Source organism: Micromys minutus (assembly GCF_963924665.1).
Source record: "Micromys minutus genome assembly, chromosome: 18".
Classification (NCBI taxonomy): Eukaryota; Metazoa; Chordata; class Mammalia; order Rodentia; family Muridae; genus Micromys; species Micromys minutus.
The window spans coordinates 44422365-44446064 of record NC_137953.1 but is presented as its reverse complement, the minus strand read 5'-3'; the positions used below and the strand labels follow the sequence as shown (position 1 = coordinate 44446064).

The following is a 23700-nucleotide window of genomic DNA, read 5'->3' as shown; positions in this document are numbered from 1 at the left end:
TTAATGTGTGACCAAGGTACAATCAGTCCTTGGGGGTGGGGGGACAAAAACAAAAACAAAACCCTTGCCCTAAACAAACACCTCTGGGATACACCTTGGACTTGTTCCTGGTGACATCCTGCCATCTCCATTCTCCCAGCCTGGCTCTGAATCTGTATCTGGCCACCAAACTGTAGTGTTCTAGAGTAAACCAAGCAGCCCAGCATAAGTACGCCAGCAAGTAAAATTATCATATATAGCATATGGGTACCTCAGAACCTTTTGATCTTTATTTCCAAATAAACCAATCTGGTCACTCAGTTTGGAGAATGATCTTTATTCAGGTGACACAGTGGCTTCTCTTCGGAATTCGCCAATCATTGCACTGCCTCAGTTGCAAGGGCTTTGTCAAGCAACCCTGACCCTACCCAAAGACTGTCCACAGGACTACAGAGAGATTTTTTCCAATGGGAAAATCTTGGGAATGCTTCCAGGTCTAGGTGAGGACCTTGAGTCACACATCACGTTTCATTAATGCTTCTGTGTATGTGTGTATATGTTACATGTGTGCATGAGTGGGTCCATGTGCTCATGTGGAGGCCAGAGGCAGCCTCATGGTGTCATTTGTCTGGATCCTCTACCTAGGTGCTTTTGAGACAAAGCCTCTCATTGGAGCCTAGGCTCACAGTTCAAGCTAAGCTGGCTGGCAGGAAGCTCCAGTGTCTCACTGTAGCTCTGGCCATCCTGGAGCTTAACACATAGACCAGGCTGACCTCAAACTCACATCTGCCTTCCTCTCTGCCTCCCAAGTGCTGCGATTAAAAACCTGTGCCACTACACCCAGTTTAGTTATCTGAAGTTTTCTGCCACCTCTAAACATATGTGAATTCTGAGCACTTGAAATGGGATTAGTAAAGCTGGTGAACTTGATTTTTAATTTCAATGTATTTTGACTTATTTAAATTTAAGTGAACTGACCGGACAACACAGACTTATATAGTTAAAAAATTGTTTTGACTTTAACTTTACACAAATGCCGTATCATCTGTTCTAATTTTGCCATTCTTATAACTAAATACCCAGCAAATGCAACTTTTGAAAAAAAAAGGTTTATTTTGATTCCATTTAATGAGGGATGTTGTTCATTATTACAGGGAAGTCATAGTGGTAGAAAATCAAGGTGGCTGATTGCACTGTGTCTACAGTCGGGATGCAGAGAGTAGACCATAGAGCTGCCAGTCAAACCTAAAGACCCACCCCAGTGTATATGTCCTCCCTCAAGGCTCCGCCCTCTAAAGGTTCCACAACGATCCAAAAGAGCCCCAGCAGCTGAGAGAAGTGGTCAGAATACAGTAGCCTATGAAAGACATTTCACATCCAAACCACAGCCCTCTCGACTCTTTCCAGGGATGGGCGTTCACCTCTCAGTAGAACACCTCTCATTGGCAAGCACCTAATCTCTATGACTCCTTGGATCATTCTATCAGAGCGGGCTCTTGCCTGACATCTGAATTACATGTGATAATTGTGTGCATGCTTTTGTTGTTGACAAACACATTCAGAGGGAACATTCAGACCTTTGTCTCTGTCTTAGCAAATTTGTATATTAATTTAAATCACATGGATATCATTAGTAGAGAACCCCTATCTTTGACTTAGGGCTCACCTCTAACACTGACGTTTTCTGGAGTCCGTGGGCTGAGTTTTACTTGGTGTTAATGTGTCCCTTTCAGTCTGACTCCCCTTGAGTATATTAAGGAAAAGCAACTCAACTTTTACAGGAGACCAGATGAATGGTTTTCTACACTTTCCCTTTTATACAACTTTAAGGTTGGTCCAGGGATTAGTCCAGTATCAGTTCTGGTTTCTTAATTATGTGCTGTGGTTCAAAAGCTAATGTCGAGTTTACCTATTTCTCCATGTGATTTCTTGAAATGGGGTTGAATCTCCTCTCTGTACTTGAGAAGATCCAATATGATAACTGCAAAGATTTAAGAAACAGAAAGCATCCAGTTGTCAGTGTGACCATTAATGGTGATACTTGGAGATGCCACTTACAGTCATTAAACACGTTGTCTTCCCAAGTATTCCTCGCCAAGGCCAGAAGATGCAAACAGCATCATTTCACAGACACACATTGGCCAACTTCCTGAAGGTAGAAGAGAGGTCTCAAAGACGTTGCCTTTAGTAGTGTGACGGCCGACGAGTCTCCTGCTTCACAGATGAAGGATGCAGATAAAGGGGGCCTGTAATAGACCGAACAGAATGAAAGGACAAAGCACATAACAGTCTGTTGACCTCTTAGAGGTCTTTGTGCTTTGAAGCCCAGTGGTTAGAAAGAAGAAAGAAAGAGGGGGAGCAAGCATCCTCAGGATGGCCGTTTGGAGTCTTACTGGTATGTTGCCGGTCTGGAGAAATGTGCTATGGTGAATGCGTGTATTTTTTAGGTAGCATAGAGTTTGGAACAAGATAGTAAAGGTTGAGAGAAAGTTAAGTCTGAACTGTTCATTACAGCCCGTTTGTTTATTTGTTTTTTGAGTCTCAAAAGAACTTTTTGGTTTGGAAAAGAGCAGAGCAAGTTGATGAATTAATTTTTTCTTTTTAAGAACAAAAGTTCATTTTCTACAGTTATAAAGAAAACACTGTCAGATTTACTGTGGAACTACTGCACAAGTGTGTTTACATAACTTCTGAGATTCATATATAATCAAGTACCAAGGTCTTTGATTCACTTTGTAAACACTACCGTTAATAAAGTGCAGAGAGAGATGAATTGAGGAATATGTTTCCTGTATCAAAATGATGAAATATAGTATAAAGAGGCATTGACTAAAATGAGGTGCAATCCTTGAGAGCTTGCTATAGGCCAGACGTGAAGGGTTTGTTTTCATACAACTATATCATTCTTCAGTGACCTCAGGAATGAGAATGCATGAGAAGTAAAATATCAACAAAGTACTAAATGTCACTTAAGGAAAATGACTGTTGAGCTATGTATGGAAATGAGAAGATTATTAATTGTTAAAATGAGCATTGAATCCAAGGGGGTCCTTATTCTGGCATCATGATGGAGATGAACTTTGTGTCAGGATTTGATGACTGGATAGTAAAGAGAGAACTGGACTTCTTACCGGTGGGTGGGATAGAACTAACAAATGCATTTGAAAGCTAATCAAATGCACATTTTTACATCTCTGATGCACTGTCAGCTTAAAAGAAGGATTAGTGATTTAAAACCCTGCTTTAAATAATTTATACTTAAAAGAGAAAATATGGGCATGCCAGGCTTAGCATTTTGTCTTTACTAGACAGGAGACTGGGAATGAAGCTACAGCATTCTGTGGAGTAAGAGGAATCCTTGAATGTTATCTGGTCCAACATCTCACTTGCAGAGGAAAACCAACCAACCAACCAAACAAACAAACAAAAAAGAAAAAAAAACAAACAAAAACCTCAGAGAGCTTCTTTTATTTGGTTTTGTTTTCAATCTCCTAAATTCAGGGCACTGTTTGGCAGAAGTTTATAGTTAAAGAAATGGACTAAGATGCTCTGAAGAGAAATGATGGAGAATCTGCTGAAATGTATTAGAGCCATAAACCACTGGATGTCTGTCTGATGAAGAGAAATGCTACTGAGTTGCAGCCATGGTGCAGCTGATATCAAACAAACCCTTGGAGTAGACAAAATATGCTCCCAAATTTCGAGAACAAATACAGAAAGTCAGTGATAGGCATGGCCCAAGGTTGAAGTAGATAGGAGACCTGCTGTATGTTAGTCTGTTTTCTTCTGCTTCGACAAAGTGCCTGGGGATTGATGTCTATGAAGAAGGAATGGCTTCTGCTCAGTGAAGACATCGCGGTGGATGGCATCACAATGGCTGGAGGACCTGTAGATGAGGATCTTCTCATAGTAAGATGAGAAACCGGACAGCAGGAAGGGGCCAAACACATGGGGTTTTTTTGTTTGTTTGTTTTGTTTTTTATAGAAGCTCAAAAGAGAGATTTAGAATCCTTTGAGAATAACCCTAGTTCTTTTCCAACTTCAGCATCCCATGGGCTCTTTCTACCAAGGTTCTTCTCTTGAAGATTTCACCACCCTTTAATGTCACCATATCAAAGACCAAACCTCTATACAAAATGTAGCAGTTAGAGCCAGACAGACGCTTGAAGACATATGAGTCTGGGAGAAATGTAAATAAATACAGTTTCTAGAAAGGCAAACACCTCTTTAGATTACTGTTGCATTCCAGTTTTGAGCACACAGCAGTGGTATGGAAATTGTGTCCTGATAGATGCTTTTGTGGAGCTTCAATGGGTACAAAACTAGTTTAGGGGTTAGAGATGGACCAGTAGTTAAGAGTGCTTGGTGCTCAGGGCAATGCAAGTCAAAACAACCCTGAGATTCCACCTCACACTAGTCAGAATGGCTAAGATCAAAACCTCAGATGGCGGCAGATGCTGTCAAGAATGTGAAGAAAGAGGAACACACCTCCATTGTTGGTGGGATTGCAAGCTGGTACAACCACTCTGGAAATCAGTCTGGCAGTTCCTCAGAAAATTGGACATAGTATTACCTGAGGACCCAGCTATACCACTCCTGGGCGTATACCCAAAAGATGGTCCAACATCTAACAAGGACACATGTTCCATGATGTTCATAACAGCCTTATTTATAGCCAGGAGTGGATACAGAAAATATTGTACATTTACACAATTTACTCAGCTATTAAAATAATGAGTTCATGAAATTCTTAGGCAAATGAATGGATCTAGAAAATATCCTGAGTGAAGTAACCCAATCACAAAAATATGTCTATGGTATGCACTCACTGTTGAGTGGATATTAGCCAAAAGCCTGGATTACCCAAGATACAATTCACAGACCAAATGAAGCTCACAAAGAAGGACAACTGAAGTGTGGATGCTTCAGTTTTTCTTAGAAAGGGAACAAAAATACTCTCAGGAGGAAATGTGGAGACAAAACTTGCAGTGAAAACTGAAGGAAACGCCATCCAGAGACGGCCCCACCTGGGCATCCAGCCCATATACAGCCACTAAACCCAAACAATATTGCTGATGCCTAGAAGTGCATGCTGACAGGAGCCTGATACAGCTGTCTCCTGAGAGGCTCTGACGGAACATCAGAAATACAGAGGCAGATGCTCACAGTCAACCATAGAACTGAAAACAAAGTTCTTAATGGAGGAGTTAGAGAAAGAATTGAAGGAGTTAAAGGGAATTGCAACCCCATAAGAACAACAGTACCAACCAACCAGAGCTCCCAGAGATTAAACCACTATTCATAGACAACACATGGACGGACCCATGGTTCCAGCTGCACATGTAGCCGAGGATGGACTTGTTGGGCATCAATGGGAGGAGAAGCCCTTGGTTCTGCCAAGGCTTGATGCTGCACTGTAGGGGAATGTCAGAATGGGTAGGTAAGAGGGGGGTGAGTGAGCCCCCTTATAGGAGCAGGGGGAGGGGTGATGGGACAGGGGATGTGGAGGGAACTCCGGGAAAGATGATAACATTCGAAATGCAAATATATCCAATTTTAAAAAAAAAAAAAAACAGTGCTTAATGCTCTTCCAGAGGACCATCAATGTGTTCCCAGCACCCACATTGGAGACTTGCAACTGTCTGTCATTCTAGTTCCCGGGGATCCAAAACCCCCTTCTGGCCTTTCTCAGTACTTGTTTTCAAGTGCACACATACCCACAGGGACAAAAAACTCATACACATATAAAATAAAATAAGCCTTTAAAAAAAAACCCAGCTTAAAAAGGTCTTATCCAATGATGGCCATAGTGTTGGAAGAGCAGAGTTCCCTGCAATGGTGGAGAGATGTTTACACTGAGGCTGAGGACATAGTGAGTTGAAGAGAGAAGATCCGAGAGAAAGAAGGCGTGACAAGGATGGGGTGGGCTAGGAAAAGGGGGATGGGGAAGAAAAATGGGGTGGTACCAGAGAAGAAACTCTTAAGATATGAAAGATATGAAACTTTAAGGTACACCACCATGGTGTCAGATTTCTCACTATCCCATAATACCCCAGACAATGCAGTAATAAGAGATCCTTTGTGACTTGTTAGCTCTGTGATTTAAACAGACTTAAGACTGAAGATAGGGGTGTTTTAAAGGACACTCTGATCTAAGCTCCCACAGTTGGAGGATACTCACCATTGTCCTCTCAGAACCATTCAGAGACACTCTCTAAAATAAAGCAGTTACTAGGCTAGCCCATCTGATCTAAGCTCCCACAGTTGGAGGATACTCACCGTTGTTCTCTCAGAACCATTCAGAGACACTCTCTGAAATAAAGCAGTTACTAGGCTAGCCCATCTGATCTAAGCTCCCACAGTTGGAGGATACTCACCGTTGTTCTCTCAGAACCATTCAGAGACACTCTCTGAAATAAAGCAGTTACTAGGCTAGCCCAAGATAGTATGACTGAGCACATAGTTCTGAAGTTCTGTATAATGAGAAGGGCATGGCAGTTATCTCATAAATTGCCTCTTTAAGCAGAGCAGTGCTAAGCAGTTATGGGAGGATTTGGAAGAAGCTGAACATAGTGGTGCATGCCTGTAGTTCCAGACCTTGGAGGGTTAAAGGAGAAAGGTTTGTTCAAGCCAGCTTGTGCTACACAGTAAGTCTGGGGACCTGAGACATATGAAACTGTGTGTCAGAAAAATAAGGAGACATGAGAGAAGTGTGAATTCTTATTCTTAGTGAAAGAAGCCAGTCTGAAGAGGAAATCCATATAGAGAGTGATTCTGATAATATGATGTTCTGGAAAAGCCAAAGCTACAGAGGCACGAAAGGACCACAGTTCAGGGATGGGTATGAAGAAGAGGGAGATGGATGAAGCATGGGGTTGGAGGACAGAGTATGGTGTTGTGGTGAACACATGGCAGTGTGCATGTCACATGACAGTGTGCATGTCACATAACCACAGAGAGTGTTCTCTATGGACTCAAATGTATATTAGCATGAGGTTGTCAACTCTAGCACATGTACTATAGCCCTGCAAGATGTTGGAAATAAAGCATGTTTGTTTCCTATGGTTGCTGTAGCAAAGCCCCACAGTATGGGAGGTTCAGAGCCTTCCCTTAAGCACTAGACAAGGCCAGGTTCTCTCTGAAGATGATAAGGAAGGATTTGTGTCAAGAGACACTGTCCACAAAGACCTACAAAGAAGAGCAGGTCCCCATGGGATGCAGTTCTTCCAAAGTACTAAACTTCATGTATTTTATTCTTTTGGGTTTTTTTTTTAGAAGGGTCAGGTTTTTTTGTTTTTGTTTTGTTTTGTTTTGTTTTTTAAGATAAGGTCTCGTTATGTAGCTGTGGCTGACCTAAAACTCATAGAGATCCCCCTGCCTCTACCTACAAAGTTCTGGGACTAGTGACATGTGCCACCACACCTAGAAGTGTACTTTATTCTTTAGATATAAATTTTAGCTATTAAAATGACAAGGTATGAAGATTGTTAGATGTTTGAAAAAGCCATATTTTGAAAACTGGGAAATTAATCAATTGTCTCTCAGTAGTAACATGGCAGGAATCTGAAACATTGAGAAAAGTGTCTGTTTGTTTTGCTGTGATATGATTCTAAAACATATTATTGTTAATGAATAAATGTCTTTTACTTTTTCAATTAAAAAATGAGCATCATTGATTGTCTAGCCTGCTCACGCATGAGTGCGCATGCACACACACACACACACACACGTACACACACACACTACAAAAGAATAACTTTTTAGTTAAAAGAGACTAATCAGAAGATAAGTTCAAATCTTTTAGGAAAAGAATTAAATTCTATATACTGGATATAGATATACTTTAATTCCCAATCTCGAGAAGAAAATGGAGAAGAAACAAAGTCAGACAGAGGCAGGAGGATCTCTATAAGTTCCAGGCCAGCTATGCAGCTATGGGGGGTGGGGAGACAGGAAAGAAGAGGGGGAGAGGAGGAGGAAGAATACACACAAAAAAAATAACCTTTCCCCCTAAACCCTTTAGAAGTTCAGGAAGAGAAAACAGGAGAGCCTGAGGTGCTGGTGAGTTCTGGAGGAAAGGACTCAGGTCCTGTCCTGCCTGTCACCTGGACCACGAGCTCCGCAGAATCTTTACCAAGGAAAAGGCAGTGTGTCCGTGCTCTCTGAAACCTGCAGCCCTGACTTACTCCTTAATCACAGAGCCAGGACAGCTTTTGAGAAAAATCCAATGTCAGAAACCATATCAGGAATACCAATACAGTCCAGGGTCAAAATATATCTGTCTTTGTAAAGATGATTTATTTATTTATTTATTAGCTAGAGGAATCTCACCATAGTTCTCTGAACAGTGTAATAGTTGTCCCTGTCCCATGTTTAGATTTCCCTAACATTTGTCAGGAATTTCTGTCGCATGGATACCTCCTTTAACTTGGTTTTTCCTCTTGTTCTCTTTCTGACTTGTGACAGCCAAGAGCTTTAAGGTTGCTAAGTACTCTCTTCCTGAACATTTCCCCTCTCTGATTGTTTAAGTTACTTCCTAACCAGTTTCACTGTAAAGCATTCAGCACCGGCTGGGGAAGGGGAAGAAATGAGCCATTACTGTCTGAAGATATGTGTCCTGCTTTAAGCTGGGGAGTTGTTTAAAATTCTACCCAGAAATGGCTTCTTCTACACAGCAATAGTGGGATGTAAGGGGGTCTTGCTTTACGACCAGCCAAGAGCCATTGTCAGGAATGTACCACTCTGCCATATAACACACACACACACACACAAACATATATACACATACGCACACAAACACATACACATGAAAACACATAACACATACACAAATACACACATAACGAAACACAAATATACATAAGCACAGATGCACACATATACACAAACACACATAAATACAATAAACACACACACAGAGAGCAACCAAGTGTCATACTACACAATGCACTTGCAACTAGAGTTGCAAGAAGAAATATATTTTAGTGGTCCAATATTCCCCCACTGTGTCTACAGGTACATACCCTGTCTACACCCAAATCCTAAGTAGCTTTTTTATGGTTAGGAAAGAAAGCTGCCATCCGAGTAAGTAATGAAAGGTAAGGAGTAGGAGGGCAGATTGAAGAGAGAATTTGCGAGGGGTGAACCTGCAAAGATGTTCGGCCACAGGAAATACACGGGGCTGTCAGCTTCTGGTCTCTACAAACCAATGCTTTCTTGGTCTTCTTGGGGCTCGGGGCTCCTTGTCCGCTGCTCTTTGACCCTTCTGAGCTAAAGCATAGCGCTGGGGCTGCCAAGCAGCAAATGTCTGCTAAGGTTTGCTAGACAGCAGCACTGACCACCTCACAGGGGGCTCTCCCATTATTAAAACATTACAGAAGCAGGAGCGCCTGCTCACAGGCAGGACTCTTTCTCCCATAACTATTGCTAGAGTTATAAGAGGTGGTTTTATGCAACAAAAAACTATATGTATATGCATATGTGTATGCATATATAAATACATATAGGATTAGTATGATGGGGTGTCCTATAACATACATAAACACATACATATACACATGTGTACATAAACACATGCACACACACACACACACACACACACACACACACACACACAGAAGAATGTAGAATTTCCCTCTTACTGTACCATCGTGGGCTACTGTTTCCATGGCTGCTTCAGACCCCTGTTCTTGGTCAGAGCAGCAGAAAGCTTTCAGATTGTCTCATAGAAGCCCCCAGATCACTTTGTTTTTTATTTTAATAACTACAGAGAGTTCGGACTAAAAAAATGTATAGAATTGTAGGGATGTTGGTGAGAAGAGAGTTGTTTATTTTCCTCTCTGAAACAGGGTCCCACTCTTTAGCCCAAGCTGGATTTGAACTCACAATCCTCTGACTCAATTTCTCAGGTCCTTATAATTACAAGCTTTCTCTGACACATCTGGTCTGAGAAATAGCTTTCTCTCTGGCGAAATGCAAAAAGAAATCCTTGTTTCTTTCATGACTAGAAAGTATTGGGAATCCTCTTGTCAGAGTGAAACAAAACAATTGAAAATTTTAAACTTCCAATAAAAACCCAAATCCAAGTTTCTAAAGATGCATAAAGCGTTTAATACCCTGGAGGATGCGGAAGGTGTGAAAAATTTCAAACATTGCATGGTTTTATTTTTGTTGGCTGAGAGTTGATTTTTGTTCTTATGCACTATAAAAGTGGTGAGGGTAAAAACCTTTTTTGCCAATTTATTTCAGATTTCTCCCCCCACCCCCGGCCCCTCTCTCTCTCTCTTCTCTTTTTCCCTGAAATCTTTTCCAAACAAAGACGCCATCCTGTGATGGCCCTGGGGTTTTGCCACACTGATTTTCTTGCTCTGGACACAAGGCTCTGCTCATCTACATAGAAGGCGCTGGAAAATATTTTTGTGAGCTGAGTGCAGCCGAGCGCCTAGGAATCCAGAGGAAGTGGAGGCCTCTGCTCTGCACGGGAAACAATCTTCCAGCACGCCTTAAATGCCAGATTCCAGGCTAGTTTAACTAACCACTGACAGCTCTGTAAACAAAGCAGGGACGGGAGCCTGCTTCCCTTTCCTGGGAGTCATTTTGGGTTTGGGGGCCGAAGGGAGATTCTGGACTATTTGACTGCACAGCACAGATACACAGTGGAAGCAGGCTCTGCATCTGAAAGCTGGAAATTTCTTCCAGAGTCAAAGTCATCTCGGAGGAGGTAGGAAAGGGTCGAACAGTTGGAGTGCATCTGGAGAGAGCCGGGATTTTTGAGCTCTGAAGACCACTTGATCAGAACTTAGCCTTCTAAAATACCACTTCCTGGAGAATTTTTTTTTCCTCCCATGATTTCTGCATACTTAAAAACAAAACAAAACCCAGAGCTAATTTCCAGAATATGCAAACGAAGCCTTTGTGCGGTGTTGTTTGACTTCTCCTTTCCTCTGTCTACCCCTCTCCAGCACGCTTTTCTTTTCTTGCCTGTTTGTTATTTCCCCATCTGCGTTGTTCTTTATCCATTTGGCTGTGTTATCTGGACTTCAACAAGTGACAAAGAAAGGGATCATCCAGTCGTTCTACTGATATTTTTGTCTCCTGAGATTCCTTTTTACTTTTTAAATGTAATCTGTGCTCTTATTTTAATAGCTTTAAGAATGAAGAAGTGCTTTAAGAATGTGAGGTCAGAAATTGACCACTGGTTGCCTTAGTGGTATTCTAAAGTATTTTTCTTAAAAATTAAGAAAAGACGATGGGGTGAAATGGGAGGGACTCATACAGGGGCTCATGACTCCACAGTGATCCTGACTCCGTCTCTTTTCTTTAGAACAAGATATCATCTGGGATCCTTAAACCCAAAACCTAACTATGGATGATTTTGAACGTCGCAGAGAACTCAGGAGGCAAAAGAGGGAGGAGATGCGGCTGGAGGCAGAGAGGTAAGGACCCAGGTTGACAGGTACTCACATTATCAGCAGCCTTGTTTTCTGACCACAATGACTGTGTCCTCTGAAGGTCCTAAGGTGGCCATATTGAACATCAAGCTATTTGTTAAGATAGTTAGGGGTATAAGGTATTTTTCTTGTTAAAAGTCTACATTTTGCAGTTAAAAAAGAGAAGACACATTTCAAGAAAAATGGAAATCAGAGAAGAATCAGATAATTGCATATTTAGAAAGGTTGGGCATTGTAGAATTTGTAATGGTAAAAAAGAATGCATGGAAGGTTTAAAATCACTCATAATATTGAAATGACAGAAAATGACCAATGCTGGCTATCAGAAGTCGTTTGATTCTTATTAGAAAAGTACCCCACCTCCCCATCCACACCAGGAAGGTCACAACAGATGGTCTGAGTTTCTGGGAGAGTGTGGGTGCAGTTGGCAGCTGTTGTGATGTGTGAGGAAGTCTTTGAGGTGGTGACGCAAGGGACAGGTTGGAGAAATGAAGAGTTGGCGTGTGACACAGAGGATGGAAATGTGTATCTTAACATTCAGGCCTCAGACCAAAGGACAGTAGCCTCTGATGTGGCTTAGATCAGTCGTTTAAGGAAAGCATACCAAGTATTTGCAGGGAGAAAACTGCCCCATGGTTGTACATGTCAGTGATTCCAGTACACAGATGCAAAGCATGCTGGGTACACATGAGCCTATCAGAGCCCTGCAGTGTGAAACTGAAAGCCTAAACTTGTAACAGAAAGTGCCAGGGTCTCGGGCTCTACTGTTCCACTGACTTGTATGAAGAACCCAAAAGACAGTGAGAAGTCTGGCCTCGGACAAACATGGCTATGAGTGGGGCGTCTACACGTGTACTCACTGCACTGTGGAGTAAGCAACGCATCATGGTTCTGCCACTTAGGAGCCACGTGGCCCTGAGCAAGTGACCACTCTCTAAGTAACGGCTATCTTATATAAAATGTCTGCACGACTTTTGTGGTTGTCATGACGATGAATAAGCTTTATAAATGGCCTTAGCCGGTAGCTGACACATTGAATGCATAACTAATACCTGTTGTTATTATTATTAATTATTATTATTAACAACCCTATCTAAGTAATAACCAACGGACATATCGCTGGGACTAAATATGAATAACAAGAGAAGGAAAGACTATCGTCATCCTGAGATTAAACTACTCACAGAAAAGTTTTGTTAGGAGCCACGGTAAGCTATGGAAGAAGTAACCGTGAGATAAGTAAGGAAGAAGCTGTCTAAGACAGAAGAAGGAATAGAATAAAAGGAGGGAGGGAGAGAGGACAGAGGGGAATGCATCCGACATAGAAGATGTATCTATTCAAATTTAAAATGATAGTGAATAATTAAAATTTTAAAGCACACAAAACTAAGGAAATGGCAAAGGGCCAGTGGATGCCAGGAGCTGGAGAGGAGGGAGGGAGAAGCACACAGGCCGGTTATGGGATGTTAGAGCCACACACAGGCCGGTTATGGGATATTAGAGCCGCAAAGCCGCCCATGACATAACATGATGATGGATTCATGCCATCACCATCGTGCTGGCACTCAATGCAAAGTATGGAATCAGAGTGGAAGGACATGTGACTGTTTCTATGTCATCCACTGTGACAAGTACAGCACTGTGAGAGGGACACTGATGATGGCAGAGACTTTGGCTGGGCAGGAGATAAGGAGGACATGGGAACGTGGCCATTTCCACTCAACTCTTCTGTGAACCTAAGATTACCATGAGGAATGCAGTTTATCAATAGAAAGTATGGGGTGGGCTGGGGGAGGCTGACTGGGTGGGAAAACAAGGCAAGCAAAGCTCAGAGGAGAAAGGGTATCTCAGGACCCTCCCAGGGAGCTGCGTGGGATGAGAGAAAGCATGGTGGTGAAAGTTAGGTTCGGTGGACTGTAGATTTGGTATCAAGCATACGTCCATGAGACCCTGAAACCTAGCAGTCACTGGGAGGAAAGAGATCCCATGTGGCAATTAGCAAGCCTGTCAGGAGCAGGGAAAACTAAAGTCCAAAGACTGTAAGTCCCAGTTTTGAATGACTATAGAGTAAATTAACGTAAAATAGAGCAGTTCCAGGGGCCAGAGCTGCAGATACAGTCATCCGTTCTCCACACTTTTTTATCAAGCATCGCCAAAAACAGTCTGTCTTGTCTCCGGTGGGAAAAGATGAGAAGACTCTATTCTTGGTCATGGTCATCGTGTTGAACTTCAGGTAGAACCATATCCACATGGGAATTCCCCTAGGTGTTAGAAGATAGGAAACTTGGCTTTTTATTTAGAAAGAGTAGAGAATCTCCCAAGAAACGTTTATTGGGACAAACCCACCATCGTGGCAATAAAAAAGCCGGAGTCATACCCCCCCCAAAAAAAGTCATAAAGAGTAAGAGGTCATAAAGGCATAATGGAAACTTATCACACAGGGAACAAAATAATAGAGAAATAGAGAAGACCCAGAGAAGGATTGGACGTGAAACTGAGAGGACATTAAAGGCTGTTGGCACCATCCACCCATGAGAAACACACCTCTTAGTTTGCCTAATGCACTGCTATCGGCCTTGGGTTCTCCTGGGTTCTTGAGTAGAACTGACCGAGACTAAATGTCTGAACAGGGATCAGAGAAAAGAAGGTGATCAGCAGATAGACACTTCTGCATCTCAAAGACTTGTAGGCGACAAGAGCACAGGTGAACAGAGGAGCTCTATGCTGGGGCTAGAGGGACGGCAGAACAGAGTAAGCGCCTTGGGAGACAGAGCTCTACACCAACAGGCAGGGAGAGGAGCAGCTCACGGTGGGTTAAGGCAGGCCATGGCTTAGAGTGAATAAGCCTTATTTTCATAGCCAGAACTCTAAGGATGGACCACACCGCTGTTCCATCCATGCTTTCCAGGGTGGTGGTGATATGTGAACAAGGATTTATCTTCTGTGGATGCTGGTTGTAAAAAGCCTGTGCACCCAAGCTCAATTAGGTTCCCTTAACAACCTAAGACAAATATATACAAAATATCCAAATATTGTTTAACCAAATTTTCTGTCTATATTTCTGCTTGTGCTTAACCAGGCCCTATGTTGGTACTGGTTTTACCTGTTCCTGTTTCATGGGGCACCGTATAGGTCTGCTGTGTTGGAATTAGGTCAACCCCATTATCATTTGGTAAAATGATCATTTATACAGTAGTGAAAGTTAGACATTACAGTCCTAGCTTTCATGGCAACTTCAGGGTGTGTCCAGGAAACAGATGGCCAAACCAGGAATCAAGGACTATCTAAAATTATAGTTCAGATCTGAGGACAAAGGGCATGTAGGACCTCAGGCTAGTCTCTTCCTCTTCTTTTAACTCCAGACCCTGGCTTCCTTTGTCACGGGAATGAGTGTTTCTCAGGGAAATTGGAGGTTATTTCCTCTTGCTTTTGTAGTTGTCTACTTCCGGTTATAATAGGTAGGATATTGCTTGCTTTGAAATCAAATAAGTAATACGGAATCTTACATTTTTTTTAAAAAAAGGTAGTTCTAAAGTCTTGTAAAATGTGCCTAGGGCCAGGCTGGAGAAGATGTAACTGTCAGCTGGATATGGAGAGCAAAAAGAAGCCATGCCAGAGAGAAAATGCAGATAGAGTTGTTCCAAGGGGCAAGGCTACGGATGCATTCATTCGTCTTTCTGACATATTTTTATCAGGCATCTCCTTTGTTCTATGCTCTGTTCGGGGCGGAGGACTGGGGATTTTCTTCAGGGTTGGAATGCCTGACCAGCATACTCAGGCTTCAAGTTCAATCTCCAGCACCATAAAAACAGATAGACTGAGCGTAATAATATAGCAAGTGCACGTAGACATATAGAAAGAGTATCTACAAAGTGAAAGGTTCTACACAGACCTGTAGAGGCCAACAGTCACCTGTAGGGATGGGGTGCCAGGAGTCAGGAGATCATATGACATCAGAGAGATTTTGACCAAAAGCGTAAGGAAGACATTTCGGTTGGCAGAAGGGAATCTGTGCAGAACCAGAGAAAGTTCTTAATGTGATGTTTCTAAGCAAAAGGCATTGTCTGTATACATTTCAAATTCAATTGCGTTTTAGTCAATTGCCTGATTGAACAAATGAATAGGATGAATAAGGAAATACATATTTGCTTTTGCTGCTTTTATTCTCCTTTAGCCTTGTGGCAATAAACAGTTAACCACATCTATTCTGCTTCTCACTCTGATTCTGGGTTTTACTGCACACACACACACACACACACACACACGTGCATGCACACACACATACACACATGCACACATACACATGCACACACACACACACACACACACACACACACACACTCCACTGGCATCTTTGTTTTTCTCAGAGCTTCATACTCAACCTCACAAAACTGTAGCCACCTGCTTCTGTGTTACTTCCTTGGCATCTTCCTAAGCTTACTGTGCTGATAGTGGGTGTACAGGCATTTAGGGAAGGTGCTATACATTTGCAGAGCCATTTTCCCCTACTTTATTTAGTAGAGAAATGTTCGAGACCTCTGAAATGTATCCAGTAAACGTGAACTAATAACAACACAGCAGTAAACATAGCTGAAAGGCATGAGTAGATACATATATAGACATATAGGTCAATATGTATATTCTATACCAGTAGCTCTCAATCTATGGGTAGTAACTCCTTTGGGGATTGAAAAATCCTTCCACAGGCGTTGCATATCAGATAGTTACATTATGATTTATAACACTAGCAAAATTACAGTTATGAAGTATTAATGAAATAATTTTATGATTGGGGGTCACAACAACATGAGGAACTGTTTTAAGAGGTCACAGCATTAGGAAGGTTGAGAGCCACTGTTTTATATAAATGAAGAAACACTAAGAGGTATTAATGCCAAGGACAGTAGGCTGAGCAGCTATGGTCATGGGCTTTGGCATTAGGAGTCTGTGGTACCAATCCCAGACCTTTCCCTTAATGGCTGAGCACTGTTGTGATGAGCAATCTTTCCTGTTTTCTACTTGCCCCTGTCTGTATAAAATGAGGGCAACGAAAGGATGAGAGGAGATAAGGAAGCATTAACACAGTGCTTAGCATTTTTACACCAGGAGACACCACTGTTAATGATTATTAGCTAATTTGATTCTCTGCAGCACTCAACCTAAACATTTTAAATTATAATTGCCTTTTATGCATCTCGGAGAATGCGAGCACCCTGAACTAGGAAGCCAGGCTTTGCTGTTTGGTGAAGGGCAGTGAGTGGGTTTGATGGGCCTCAAGGCTCTATCAGACAGAAGAGGTAGCAGAGCTCACACTGAGACATTCTTTCACAGTAGCAGACACGGTTCTGAGCTCCGGTGTCTCTCCAGAGAAACAACCCTCCGTGGTGCTTCTGTCTGTGAGCAGATCTTTGGTGGCCACACTTTGGGTCAGACTTCCTCTGCACCAAGCAGAGAGCCAGGGCTCTGACTTTTCAAACTATGAACTCACTCCGTTCCTGGCATATGCTTTCCACGCCCAGCGGCAGCTCCTCTCCCCATCAGAAGAAAGGCCTCCATTATGGAATTGTTATCAGATTCCGAGGCTCAGAGAGACATGCATAGAGGGAAAGAAAACATGCTGGCTGTTTTCACCATTCATACATTTTATGGGCTTCTGAAATATCCCGACGATTAGACATTTGAAAGTAAATATTTTTACTGCTCTAGGAAAACAAGCAAGTTTTTAAAATCCATTTGATCCACAGAAATCCCCTTCTAGAGCTGAATCATTGGTGTCCCCCCACCCCATGATTTAATACCAAGACCCATCGACAGTTAAACTACAGACAAGTACATATGAAAACACTTACTCAGAATGCTTAGATCATGACCTTGGGTCTCAAGTACAAGTCTTTCAAAATACTTTTTAAGATGTCTGAGCAGAACATTAGTTTCCATTAGGAAGTTAAATGAAACATTCTTTTGAAGCTGTATAAATCATTAAGGTACTTACATTTGCCCAAAAAAGTTCTCTTAGAAGATTGATTATGCCAGAAAGAAGAAAAAGAACAGAAAAGTGGTGGTGGGGGGGGGGGGGAGACTAGCCTTTGGTATTGTATTTTGTTTCTGTATTTTCTATTAAAGTTCTTTTAGTAATTAAAAGCACATCTGTAGAGTCTTATGCATATGTCTTATGACCAGAAGAGGATGCTGGTTTCCCCTGGAGCTAGAGTTACAAGAGCCACCCAACTAGCTACCTGGGAAGAAAGCTCAGGTCCTCTGGGATAGCAGCAAGTCAAGGCGCTCTAACCACTGAACCACCTCTCCAGCCCTTTATGCATATTTAAAACTGTTTCCCTTCAGTCCAACTTCCAGCCGCTGTGATGACAGTGTGAACAACCCCCTTCAGGCTCGCGAATTTGGACATCGCCTTTAGCTGGCAGAGCCATTTGGAAAAGTTGTAGAACCATTTTGGACATGAGGCCTAGGTGGCACACCATGACATGGGACAGGACTTGGGAGTTTCAGGTCAGCTCCATGTCTCTCTGCTTCCTGACCCCATGAAAGGAGCAACCTGACACCCCCACTTCCACAGGCAAGATGGGGCTCCACTCTCACACTAAACCATGAGCCAGAATAAGTCCTCTTCCCTTAGTTACTGTTGCCAGGTTCCCTTTATTTGTACCTAGCCACAAAAGAAGAAAGTTCCCACACTCATGCCTAGTCTCCTTTCTTCCCTTCATTACCCTCTCCCAGTTTTAGATTGACAATGTCTTTACTCCTGTTGGTTCCTAAGTAATGTGACCCATTTAGATCAATTGATGCTAATCTCATAATTCCTAAAAGTACTCTACACTGCGGTGCTTAGTGAAGCATCAGAAAACAAGGCTGTATCTAAGCAAAACATGTTCAGACATGACACCTGAATGTGCTGCTGCTGCTGTTTAGAGACAGGGTTTCTCTGTGTAGCTCTGGCTGTCTTGGAACTCACTCTGCAGTCCAGGCTGGCCTCAGCTTCACAGACATCCACCTGCCTCTGCCTCCTGAGTGCTGGAATTAAAGGTGTGCACCACCACCACCCAGCCTAGGAATTGACATTCTTAAGAACCTGACATGCTGGTCCATAACTTCATTCTCATCTGGAAAAAAAAAAAAGCACCAAGGAAAATAATTTGGTTGGGGGGTCCCCACAACATGAGGAAGTGTATTAAAGGGTCACAGCATTAGGAAGGTTGAGAACCAATGCCTTAGACTCTCAGATAAAGATGGTGAACGACTGCCTATTTGCTTGAGACAGCTTGGAGATGTGCCTTTCTAAATGCATAGGATCAAAAGATTCATATGTTGTCTCCTACTGGAAACATGAGTGAAGTATTCAGTCCTGTGAACAAAGAATTCTCATCCAAAGACAGAAAAAGAGTAATGAAAACTTTCACGTTCCTATATCAAGTCCATCCCTTTGAATCTTCTCACTGACCAGTAGGCCTGAGAGACCCACATTTGTAACTGGCCAGCTGAAAATAGCAAGCAGGAATGACTGTAGAATATTCCAGAATGTTATTAAGGGAACTCTCGTTCAGTTGTTTGGGAGGTTCTTGAACAGTTGGCAGTCCAGAACAGTACTGTAAGTTAATACCCTGGGACTGGAAATCCTAGCGAGCTGGAAGATGCATCTGTATCAGTGGATTCCCATTCATCTGGGAAGAAGGTGAAGGAGCCGTGAGCATGCTTTGCAAATAGCATCAGATCCCGGCTCCTGCTTGCTGGGCCATCAATAGTGCTCTCTCGGGCAATCTTGGAGACAGACTTTAGCTTGTCATAACTCTGCGTTAATTCAGACACCTCTAGTGTTGAATTCTTAACTATTTATAGCAGGACTGTATGACAGTGTACCTTGGAACTATTTATAAATAAAGGTTTTGATTAACACGTGAACTATGTAAGCTACATTCCAAGGCTTCGTTTTTTAAACATCAGAGAACACAACTTTGTAAACGTTTAAAAATTACTCCAGAAACATTCACTTGTATTGAAAAACTATCTTCCTGATCAGAAATAATGTTTCCCTTCATTTGTTTTGTTTTTAACACACACCTGATGCTTCTGTTGTTCTGGCAAATGTTACCAGGTATACTGGCTTCATCTTCCAATTATTCTAAATCAGATCTCTGATATTGTATTTAAGGTTAGTACTGAATGACTTAATTTAAAATGTGAGAGTGTATTTTCCATCCCAATGGCTGCCTACCTTACATACAGGTCCTTTGTTGGAATAAAAATCTTGGTAAAGTACACACCCGCCACCATAAATAGTACCATGCTTGTGCATTCGGGAGAGTCTCCAGAGAGTATATTTTAAACCCACATTGTTTAGAATAGGAAACTTTTCTGGCGTTCATATTTTCCATTGTGGGTGACATGGATTGTCCCCTATCACACAACTTCATTGGCTCCCATCTTCCTGTGCCACTTAGGAATCAAACTAGTAGATTCCAGAAGAGTATTCAATATGTGTGCTTCTGATTTTTCTATGGGTGCCCTGGGAATTCGGCATACATCTTGGGGCTCTCCAAATGAACTCCATTTTTGATTCCCACAGAAACCCTTGCACCACCAGCAGGATTTTCTGGGGGGAACTCAAGAGATAAGTATGGAAAATAACTGAGCAGGAAGTGTGTGAGCACACAGGCACCAGAAGATGCTGGGCGACCATGCTGGTTCCAAGACCAGGGGCATCATCGGGTCTAATTACATGGCACCTTTCCCAAGAGTCTATTGGCAGCTATAGTATATGGGAAGCTCTGCCCACTCCTTTCTGAAACAGTTTCTCTGCTTCTCTCATCAATGCTGTTGTGTAAACCTTTATGTTTTATTTTTACTGGGGGCCCCACTCTGGGAGATGCAATGCTTCCTCTTTATTTCCCTTTCCTTGGTGATTAAGAAGAGGCTACTGTTAAGGGGGCTCTTTTTTCTTTCTATAGACAGGGTTGATATAAGCTTCTAATAGCCATCCTGCCTTGCCATGAAAGCTAACCATTCCAATTACTTCTTTCCCTCTGAGCCAGTATCAGCAGGGTATGTCCTGGCTCCACGGTGGACAGGCACTCCCTACAGCTGCTCCGTGGCTTCTGAACTGAACAAAATGGAAATATTTGTAAAACTAAAGACTGCAGCAGGGTGGAAATTTCCAACTCTTTTAACTCTTTAGCACCTGGCATGGTGGGCATCTAGGTAGCAATGGCATAGTTACAGCACTTTGCAGAGCTGACCTGGGGGCTCCACGGGGCCAGTCTTCCATGAGAACTGTCGCAGGACTACGCATAAGGACAGAGGCTTGTGTTCAGCTGACTATCGGGTCAGAAATGAATATTCTCTTGCTTGTGGTCTCTAAGAAGGGTCTGTAGGTCCAAATGGTGGGACTCTGCCTTCATAAGCAACAAACCCAAGAGCACCAGGGACTGTGTATAACTCTTAGCCTTAAGTATAGGCCTCATGTTCTCCATCTCCTACAAAAGAAAAGAAAAAAAAGGAAGAAAGAAAGAAAGAAAGAAAAGAAAAGAAATGAAATGAAATGAAATGAAACTTCTAGTTACCAAGTGTAACTTGAGCTCTAAGGAATCTGACACTTCCTTCTGGCCTCTGAAAGTACCTGCACCCCATATGCACATACCCACACAGAGACACACAAGCATATACATAGTTTAAATGTCTTTGGATTTTATGAGGTTGATAATCACAGAAAAGAGAGTGGATACAGCTTTCAAAAATCTGAGAAGTCTCATTTACATGGTTAACACCTTTGTAGGTGGCTGATCAAATGAAGCTGTGAAAAAATACCACCCAAAACGTAAATGGCACCATGTGACCTAGCTAATTTACCCCTGGGCTTATACCCAGAGACTTCCATACCTTCCCATAGACATATTTTCATTTCACATTTATTGCAGCTTTACTTGCTATAGCAACGAATTGGAATACACCTAGTTGTCCATCGACAGATGAATAGATAATAAAATTATGTATGCAATACAGTGCTACTCAGTTCTAAAGAAAAATGACATCACGAAACTTACAGGAAAATGGACTTAGACTGATATATTATTGTAGAGGTCACACAATCTCAGAAAAAATACCCAGGTCTTTCCTCATATGTGGATGCTCATATGTAAACAAATGCATGCATAGGTGCAGAATAACATGAAGGAAAGAGAACAAGAAAGGCTAAGCATTGGGGGGGAAGGGAATTGAATTGCAGATATTAGAGGTGGGTGATGAAAGATGATGTAACTAATTATTTTTTATTTATTTTTTATTTCTGGAGTTTTTGCTGCTGGTTTTCAGTGGTGGGTAAGTGCCTGAAAATATATTTACAAGAGAGGTATGAAACCCAGTGTAAAACTCCACAACTTCATTCTGAATGGCCGCTCACTGTCACTGTATGGGCATTGTGTAGTTTTGGGGGTTAATTAATTTGCCATGTTTTTTATAGAAGGGTCTCTGGGGTTTTGTGTGTAAAGGGTGACACAGGACAGACCTGCCTTGTGCCGAACAGCCTTTGATGCTTCCTGTCCGTCAGATTCCTTCTGCTGGACTTGCTGGAGAGTTGCTGTGTGCGTTCTGGTCACGTACTGGTGTTTAAAGGAAGCTCACACCTTGCAGCCTGCTTCCTTCAGCCATCTCAGTGACCCTCAGGCATTCAGGGTTGAGAGCGAGAAAATGCTATCAAATGTCGCACCTCCACCCCCACCCCAGAGCATGTGTTACTTCTCTGAAGAGCTTCAAAGCCATTTTAACTTCTCTTCCCCTGAAGTTTGGAATGGAGGAGTGAGTTTAAAAGACTTGAAACAGCGAGGGGAGGGTTACGCTGCTGCTGTTCACGTTGATTTTGTCTGGCTTGGCTGCTGAGAAGGCAGCACCGGTAAAGATGGCTTCCATGATTGTTGCACCACTGTCTCCTCCTGCCCAGGCCTCTTGTAATTGTCAACTAGTGGCCACCTTGAATGTTCAGACATACACAGAGTGATTCCTCTCCTTGAGTCTTCATAGAACAAGTTTAAGGCTTTCGGATTATGACTGACAACCTTGCATTTGTTACGTCTCAAAGAAATCTGGGACAAATGGCTAGCTAAGGTGCCTGTTTAACATATCAAAGTGGAATCTGTCCCCCAATTCCCCTCAGTCCCTATTGACAAGTACCTCAAGGCCAACACACTTTACATGTTATCCCTTGCCTTCCCTCGCCTTACCTTCCTTCCCCCCAGCTTCTCTTCCCTACAGAACCCAGCCATTTTGACTATGCATGGGTCCTCAGTCTTCAGGTCCTCTCTTACCCTTCCCCCCCTTTCTTTTCCTCTCTTGCTCCGTTCTACACCCCTCCTTCCCTGGCCCTGGTCATTCTGCTGATCCAGTTCAGTCTGGACCCTTCCAGATGCCCCTGGCCATGGTCTCCCTCGTATCTACAATAAATCTTCTGCTCAGCCACACCTTGGACCAGTCTAGCCCTCATTTTTTTTTTCCATCCAGTATCCATGTTTGTCCACATACCAAATAGAAATCAGATCCTAGATCACAAACATCTCCCCCCAAGTGTGGGCACAGCACTGGATGAGTACGAATACATCTTCATTTGTATCATGTGTCCAGGCAGAACTTGGTTAGATTTGCTAAGTTACTCAAGGAGAGGCAGAAACACCCTTAGGAGTATCCTTAGAGGAGCAACCACGTGGGGTCTTTCCCGAAGTATCTTCATTCCAGACCAGCCTTTTATCCGCCAGATTTGAGTTCTCTATCTTTTGCTCTGGACGTACGAGAAGATGAACAGCATTTGTCCCTCGCACTATTACAGGACTTTTGCACTATCTAATTTTGACCGTTTTACCATTTGCACTCAGTTAGCTGCATTGTGTGAGCAAATGGTGAGAATAAAGAGTCTATTTCCTTGTTTGGCTGTAGCATTTAGTATTATCCACACTGGGTCTCTGCATTGTAAAAATCAGATAATTATCAAATTGCAGGGTTCAGACCCAAGCCTCTGGAGTTCAACAACGAGCAAACTGTATAATCAAAGCTTTCTCTAATGAAAGACCGCGCATGTGGTTGGGAGCAGTGAAGTGCTTCACATAATCCCAGGAGAACGGGAAGGGGTACATGGCCAACGGATAACTTCATGCTAGTATTTGCCAAATAGAAAAGGTCTAGCATGAGAGTTTAAACTCTAAAGGGTGCATTGTTTTCTAGTGTTGGGAAATTATGATAGACCAGGAAGGAAAGAAACAAGAAAAAAAAAAAGCAA

At 42.5% G+C, this 23700-nt stretch overlaps 1 protein-coding gene across 2 annotated transcripts in view; it reads left to right on the top strand.

Annotated features, from left to right (window-relative positions):
* CALD1 (caldesmon 1) overlaps nucleotides 1–23700 on the top strand; it is a 182054-nt gene that overhangs the window by 73965 nt on the left and 84389 nt on the right. For both annotated transcript variants that reach the window (XM_080931801.1, XM_080931803.1), the window contains exon 2: nucleotides 11303–11414. In XM_080931801.1, the coding sequence (XP_080787927.1) occupies nucleotides 11344–11414 (71 nt within the window). In that variant the 5' untranslated portion in view covers nucleotides 11303–11343. The remainder of the gene's footprint in view (nucleotides 1–11302; nucleotides 11415–23700) is intronic.